At 42.5% G+C, this 7,801-nt stretch overlaps 1 protein-coding gene across 1 annotated transcript; it reads right to left on the minus strand.

The window, feature by feature from the left end:
* Nucleotides 1-293: 293 nt before the first annotated feature.
* Nucleotides 294-6,009, minus strand: LOC147525912 (uncharacterized). Its single transcript, XM_086630814.1, has 3 exons — nucleotides 5,779-6,009; nucleotides 2,120-3,808; nucleotides 294-362 (listed from the first exon to the last, which is right to left on the minus strand). The coding sequence occupies exons 1-3, from the start codon at nucleotides 6,007-6,009 to the stop codon at nucleotides 294-296; spliced, it is 1,989 nt and encodes a 662-aa protein (XP_086486940.1).
* Between the last annotated feature and the right edge of the window lie 1,792 nt (nucleotides 6,010-7,801).

Consider the following 7,801-nt stretch of genomic DNA (forward strand, 5'->3'; position numbering starts at 1 on the left):
CCCTGGAGAGCCCAACAGAGCCTTATAGAGCCTCACAGAGCTTTATAGAGCCTTTTAGAGACTCACAGAGCCCTATAGAGCTTTATAGAGCCCTACAGAATGAGTTAGTCCTCTATAGAGCTTCATAGAACCCCACTGAGCTTTATAGAGCCCTACAGAGCCCTATAGAGCATTACAGAGCCCCACAGAGCCCTATGGAGACCCACAGATGCCTCTCAGAGCCCTATAGAGCTTCACAGAGCCCCACAGAACCCTATAGAGCCCAAGCGAGCCCCAGAGAGCCTGATAAAGCATCACTGAGCCCTATAGAGCACCACAGAGCCCAATAGAGTCTTACAGAGCTCCTCAGAAATCTGGGGTTTCTGGGGGGACACAAAAAGTGACGGACTGGACCCTTTGTGACGCGGAACCAAAGTTCCGGGGTGCGGTTTCCGGGTCGGGACACTAAAAGCGACCAGACCGGACCCTTTGTGATGCGGAAATAAAGTTCCGGGGTGCCGTTTTGAATGAGGGGCCAGTAAAAGGGACGGACTGGGCAGAAGCTTTGTGTTCTATAAGGTTCTATAGGGCTGTATAGGGGTGTGTAGTGCTCTGTGGGGCTTCTCTAAGGCTTCTCTAGGAGACTATAGTGCTTTATGGGGCTGTATAGGACTTCTCTAGGAGTCTCTAGATCTTTATGGGGCTCTATAGGGCTTCTCAAGATTTTTGATAGGACTCTATGGCTATGTAAGGGTCTATAAAGTTTCTGTACATCTCTGTGGGGCTCTAGAATGCTTCTATATGTGTCTATAGAGCTTTCGAAGGCTCTATAAGGTTCTGTGGGTCTCTATAAGGCTCTGTTGGGCTCTGTGGAAATCTGCGGATCTCTAGAATGCTCTGTTGGGCTCTCTTAATCTCTCTAGGGCTCTGTGGAGCTCTGTGCGGTACTGTAGGGCTCTATAAAGCTCTGTTGGGCTCTGTGGACCTCTGTGAAGCTTCTGTGGAGCTCTATAGGGCTCGATAGGCTCTGTGAGGCTCTGTGGGGCTCTATAAAGATCTATGGGGCTCTGTGGGGCTCTGTGGGACTCTATCTAGCTCTGTGGGTCTCTGTAGGGCTTTATGAAGCTCTGTAGCATTCTGTAGGGCTTTCCGAAGCTCTGTAGGGCTATGTAGGACTATGTAGGGACTTGTGAAGCTCTGTAGGGCTCTGTAGAGCTCTGTAGGGCTCTGTAGAGTTCTGTAGGGCTTTACTAAGCTCTGTAGGTCTCTGCAGGGTTCTGTAAAGCTTTGTGAAGCTCTGTAAGGCTCTGTAGGGCTCTGTAGGGCTTTATGAAGCTTTGTAGGGCTTTACGAACCTCTGTAGGGCTCTGTAGGGCTCTGTAGGGCTCTGCAGGGCTTTACAAAACTCTCTCAGGCTCTGTAGGACTCTGAAGGGCTTTATGAAGCTCTGTAGGGCTCTCTAAGGCTCTGTGCAATCTGTAGGGCATTACGAAGCTCTGTTGGGCTCTGAAGGGCTCTGTAGTGCTTTACAAAGCTCTGTAGAGCTCTTTAGGACTGATACCTGAAAAGGAAACTGAACTTTCCAAGACTTGTTTTAAAGTTTTAGAAAGCAGGTATTCTTTATTGCAGCGCTGGGTGCACGGGGGATTTCTCCTCCTAGCGTGCACACCGGCTTCTGGACAGAAAATTAGTTATACACTACAATCATGCATAATTCATAACATATTTACATATTCTTAAACAATTGGTTAATTTTCTCTCGCTTTTCATGTAAATCACTTCGCATGCTCAGTTTTCCTCCTCCGCCCCTTTCTTTTGGGTCTGGGGTGTAATTAGGGTAGGTGGTCCGTGAGTCGGTGGTCGCGATCTCCCCCTGCCGGAATTACCTTTTCCCCAAGTCACTGCATGTTCACAGTTTAGAAAAACATGATAACAAAGTTTATGCAGTTTCTGCAGTTTCTGGGATGTTCCCTCCAAGGGCAGACAGTTCTTGATAAAGAGTCTCTGTTTTAATCACTGCTGGCAGCTTCAAGGATGAACGTCTTGTTAGTTTCTTTAGGTGTGTGTAAATCACCTACTGCCGACTGAACCCTTCATGAAACTGCTACACAAAACTTTAACCCCTTTATTGTTGGGTAACAATTCCCCCCTTTTCTTTATCCTTGCGAATTCTTTCGCAAATTTCATATTGTTCATGTTTAAGAATTGTGAGTAGTACCCAAACTCTCCTAGTCAACTTGGTTAATTGGTACCAGAACATAAAGTTTACAATTGTTAGTATTGTTACTGCTACTAATACTACAAGCAAAGGATGTATTAATAAGTGCAGCACTCTAGTTGCTGATGGTGAATACCCTATAAAAATATTCCACCAATGATGTTCTCCATCTTTCTTCACTCGTTCCAGGACGTGGTGTATTTCTTCAGCGTCGTGATGGACAGTTATCAGAGTTTTTTGTCCATCTTCTCGGACTTGCTTCAGCAGTCGTCTTAAGTCTTCATGTTGCACCAGTCTTTTCAGCAACGCTGAGTTCATTCCAATAGGGGTAGGCCGCAGGTCATGATACAATGTATAGTTAGATTTTAGTAATTGATAAGATGTGATGGGAGCTAAATAAGTAAAATCGCATCCTGTGATAGTTACAAAATTACAGATACAAAGGTTAGAGTGATCATTCATATTTCTAGTAATGTTGTCTACCAAAATGGAATTACAGGAAGTTCTTAGGCAAACACAGCCATTACCTATATATACAAGTACAGTTTTAGGTTTTTCGTCAGGATGTATCTCAAAGTGACAAACATTCTGTTCAGTGTCAAGACAGATGTCTTGAGCTCTGATGGTATTGCTTTCACAAATGAATCCTTGTTGCCCTTGCACAATGCATGTGCTAATGTCAATTGTTTGCCATTTATTCTCACTCTTTCGTGCCCACACTCTGTGTTCCAAGGGATACAGTGTAGTCCCATTGTGATTTAATCCTAATGCAATGATTGGATATATTGTGTATACCGAAGCATTGTGTATAGTTAACACAAAGGCTGTGACCATATCATTTTTGGGATCATAAGTAAAATTAACTAACTGCCACCAAGATTGGAATCTTTTTTCAAAATTATTTGCCTTATCCCATATCACTTTCCGAATCTCATTGGGTAAAGTGCCTTCTTCACCTTCCTTTATAATCATAGCTGTTGTGGATTGAATCCACGATTGAGCTTGGATGCAGCTGAGAGCTAAAGAGATATTGTTTTGGGCTGCACCAAATGCATCTATAATGGACTGATGGTCTTTTTCATTTATGTTCTCCCACTGAGGTAATGTACGTGATAAAAGCCACTGTTCACTTCCCAGAGCCAAAAGGGAAGATCGTAAAGGATGTTCCAACTTGTTTAGGTCACTAGTTATTGTAACTAATTTATTCATTAGGACCTCAGAGTCTATATTATTTAGAATTCCCATTCCTGTTCCCAGGATACCAGTAACATCCCTCTTCATTCGTTTTTCGGAGAAGATATTTCGTCTATGTAACCACATTTTCCACCCCATGTAAGAGGTTTTCAGAAATGGTGAACAGGCTGGCTGGATACTGGAGATGTTACTTTGCATTGACAATTCAACTCGTCTGAGGGATCGTGACGGGTTAAACAATATCTGCTGTTGTCCTGTATTCTGAATTACGTAAGGTCCAATTTCAAAAAATAGAGTATTTGGCATAGGTGGCGTTGTGCTAGATGGACTTGTCATCATGTTAGGGCTGGGAGTGATTGTTGTCACTGGTTCAATAATGCCCATTTTGAATTTAAGTGTGAGAGCCATGTCACCTTTCTGAGTATTCCAGAGGCAAATTATAAAGACAGGCTGGGTTAATGTAAAATTGCTCCAGCATTCTAGTTTTTCATTTTCGAGGGCACAAAGATTCTTTGTGAGCACAGAATTATTAGTTCCTTCTACAGTAATTTGAGTTGCTTTCTCATGGATGGTTCCATTGGTCATTCGGCAACCTATTTGGATCCCTTCTCCAATTGTTCCCATCAAGAGGGGAGCCTCACTGTCCTTGTCCCAGCCCCACTCATGTTCTGAGTATATTTGCATTCCATGCATAACCACAGTAGCTAAATTTAAGTTCAAAGATGGTCCCATACTTCCTGTGGACTTAAGGTAGGCGTGAGACCATGGCCAACTTGGAGTGGAAGTGTTTACCATTTCAATCATACTTATCAGAATGGTGACAATTAACATCGGGTCAGTCTTATTGTTGTTGGTCCTGTGGCTTCTGCTGTCCATTGTTCCTCAGGTGCTTTCTTCACCCGGGAGTAATGAATCCAAGCAGGTCGTTCTCTGATCTTGATCGCCGTGTAGGTTGTCAGCAATATCTGGAACGGTCCATTCCACTTCTCCTCAAGGGGGTGACCTGAAATAGTTTTAACATAAACCCAATCTCCAGGTTTGAATGTATGCACTGGAGAATCTAATCCCTGTGCCCTGGTGGACATTACTACTTTGTTTACTTCTTCCAATTGTTTTCCTAATGCTATCAGATATTGTTGTAAGCCCATTTCTCCAACTTGACTGAGATCTTGCCCTTGATACCTAGTTTGAAATGGTTTCCCATATAAGATTTCGAAGGGACTCAATTTTTCCTTAGTTCTTGGTTTAGTTCGAAGCCTTAATAAGGCAATTGGAAGGGCCTGATCCCATCTCAAGTTGGTTTCTTGACAAATCTTGCTTAATTGTGTTTTTATTAAGTGATTCATTTTCTCCACCTGCCCGCTTGCTTGGGGTCGATAAGGTGTATGCAATTTCCAGTCAATTTCTAAAAATTTACTAACAGATTGCACTACTTGTGATACAAAATGCGGCCCCCTGTCTGAAGAAATTACTTCAGGGACTCCAAACCGAGGGATGATTTCCCTTAGCAAGACTTTAGTCACTTCTCGAGCTTTGTTAGTCCAACAGGGAAATGCTTCAGGCCATCCGGAATAGGCATCTGTTAATACTCACAGATATCTATACCCGCCTTTTCTAGGCAATTCCGAGAAGTCTATTTGCCAATTCTGACCTGGAACACATCCTTTGCCAATGTTTCCAAACTTTACCCGGTTGTCTGCCTTTGAGTTATTCTTTAAACAGGTTTCACATCTACTAACCACATTTTTTACAGTTTGAAATAAACTTCGTGCTATTATTTGCTTAGAGAGAGAATTGTATAAAGCTTCTATTCCCCAATGAGTTTTGCCATGTTCAGTTTTTATCAACATCCATAGTATTCTAAAGGGAACTATTATTCGATTGTCCTCTACTGTTGCCCATCCTGATGGATTAACCTTAGCTTTTAAATCTTTGATAAGCTTTTTATCTTTTTCATCATATTCTACCTTTTCAGGTAGCGATAAGGATTTTTCTGGGATCAAACTTAATACCTCACCTTGTTCCGCTGCTTGCCTCGCTTTACGATCAGCCAATTCGTTACCCACCTCCTTGTCAGTGTTACCTTTTTGATGACCTTTACAACGCATGATGGCCACAGCTGCTGGAAGCTGAACTGCTTCTAAAAGTCGCAGTATCATATCGGCATGTTTAATACCTTTTCCTTGTGTGGTTAAAAGTCCTCGTTCTTTCCAGATCGCTCCATGAGCATGTACTACACCAAAGGCATACCTTGAATCTGTCCATATATTTACTCGCAGCCCTTCAGCGAGCTCCAGCGCTCTCACCAAGGCAATTATTTCTGCCCTCTGTGCAGACGTACCTTTTGGGAGAGATCTTGCTTCTATTACCTGCTCAGTTGTTGTTACCGCATACCCGGCCATTCGGACTCCATTCTTCACAAAGCTGCTCCCGTCTGTGTACCAGGTATGATCGGCCTCTTCCAGTGGTTCTTCTTTCAAGTCCGGTCTACTTGCATAGACAGTTTCAATTGTCTCTATGCAGTCATGTACGATGGGGTCAGTTTCCTGTTTATCACTCAGGAAAGACGCAGGGTTAACGATTGTAGATGTAACGATTTCCACATCATCCTGCTCCATCAGGATCGCCTGATATTTTAAGAATCTTGACGGTGATAACCAATGTCCACCTTTCTGTTCTAAGACAGAAATTACTGCGTGGGAAGTATAAACGATCATTTTCTGCCCTAGGGTAAACTTGCGAGCCTCTTGAATGATTACGACGACAGCCGCCACTGCCCGGAGGCATCCTGGCCATCCTTTGCTGACTTCGTCCAATTGTTTGGAAAAATATGCTACTGCTCGCTTGTAGGGTCCCAGCTTTTGGGCTAAAATTCCCAGGGCCACTCCTCGTTTTTCATATGCAAACAGCCAAAAAAGTTTTGTCACGTCTGGTAAGCCCAAAGCAGGGGCTCTCATCAGTTCTAATTTTAATTCTTTGAAGGCTCTTTTGGCCTCATCAGTCCAAATTAATTGTTTCTGATTGTCTTTCAGTAGTTCATATAAAGGTTTAACTAACAGTCCATAATTATGAATCCATAAACGACACCAACCTGTCATTCCCAGAAAAGTTCGAAGTTCCTTTACCGTAGTTGGTTCTGGAGTCTTGCAGATGGCCTCCTTCCTTTCATTTCCGAGCTGTCGTTGTCCTTTGGAAATCAGGTATCCCAAATAGATCACTTCCCTCTGCAGGACTTGGGCTTTCTGTAATGACACTCGATAACCACTTAATCCAAGAAAGTTCAGTAAGTTCACAGTCCATTCTTTACACTCTTCTCTCTTTTCTGTAGCTATCAAAATATCATCCACATATTGTAAAAGAATGCCATTACCTGGAGGCCTTTCCCAAAGTTCCAATTCCCTTGCTAATTGGTTCCCAAAAATTGTAGGGCTGTTTTTAAATCCTTGAGGTAACACTGTCCAAGCGAGTTGAGTTTTACGTCCCGAATCGGGGTTTTCCCATTCAAAAGCAAATAAATTACGGCTTTCAGGGGCCAAGGTGAGGCACAAGAATGCATCCTTTAAATCCAGAACTGTGAACCATTCATATGTTTCTTTCAGGCTGGTTAACAAAGTGTACGGGTTTGCTACTACTGGATACAGATCCTCCACAATTCTGTTTATTGCTCTTAAATCTTGTACTATTCTGTATTTCCCATCTGGTTTCTTTACTGGTAAAATTGGGGTATTATATTCTGACTCACATTCAATCAGTAACCCAAATTTTTGGAATTTTTCAATTGTTTCTTTTATGCCCCTTCGGTCTTCCAACCTTAAAGGATATTGTTTTATTCTAACTGCACCAGAACCAGGTTTTACTTCCACCTTTATCGGTGCAGCATTCTTTGCTTTACCTGGAATCTCAGAAGCCCATACCCCTGGATACACTTGATCTAGGATTTCTTCAATCTCTGAGGTACCTTCAGTTGGTTTTTCAATTTGGATCATAGCCAAACTTAAAACTTCAATTAATCGATCATCTTTTACTTTGAATTCTACCTTACCCTTTTCGAAAATTATTTGTGCTTCCAATTGCTCTAATAGGTCCCGTCCAAGTAAAGGTTTCGGAGATTCTGGTAAATAAAGGAATTGGTGAATCCCTACTTGTTTTCCAATCTGAAATTTAATTGGCTGTAGAAAAAAAGCCTTTTTCTGCTGGCCAGTGGCTCCTATTACAGTTACAAAATCATGATCTACAGGTATTAGTTCTTGATTCAATACAGAATATGAGGCACCCGTATCTATTAAAAATTCCACCTCCTCATTCTGGTTCCCTAGCTTTAATTTAACCAGTGGATCCGCCAGGGTAGATTCCCCAGGTCCCCGTCATTTAGCTTCAGCAACCACCTCAGGCTTTAATTTAGGGCATTCC

The sequence above is a fragment of the Tauraco erythrolophus genome, unplaced genomic scaffold (assembly GCF_009769465.1).
Source record: "Tauraco erythrolophus isolate bTauEry1 unplaced genomic scaffold, bTauEry1.pri scaffold_50_arrow_ctg1, whole genome shotgun sequence".
NCBI lineage: Eukaryota > Metazoa > Chordata > Aves > Musophagiformes > Musophagidae > Tauraco > Tauraco erythrolophus.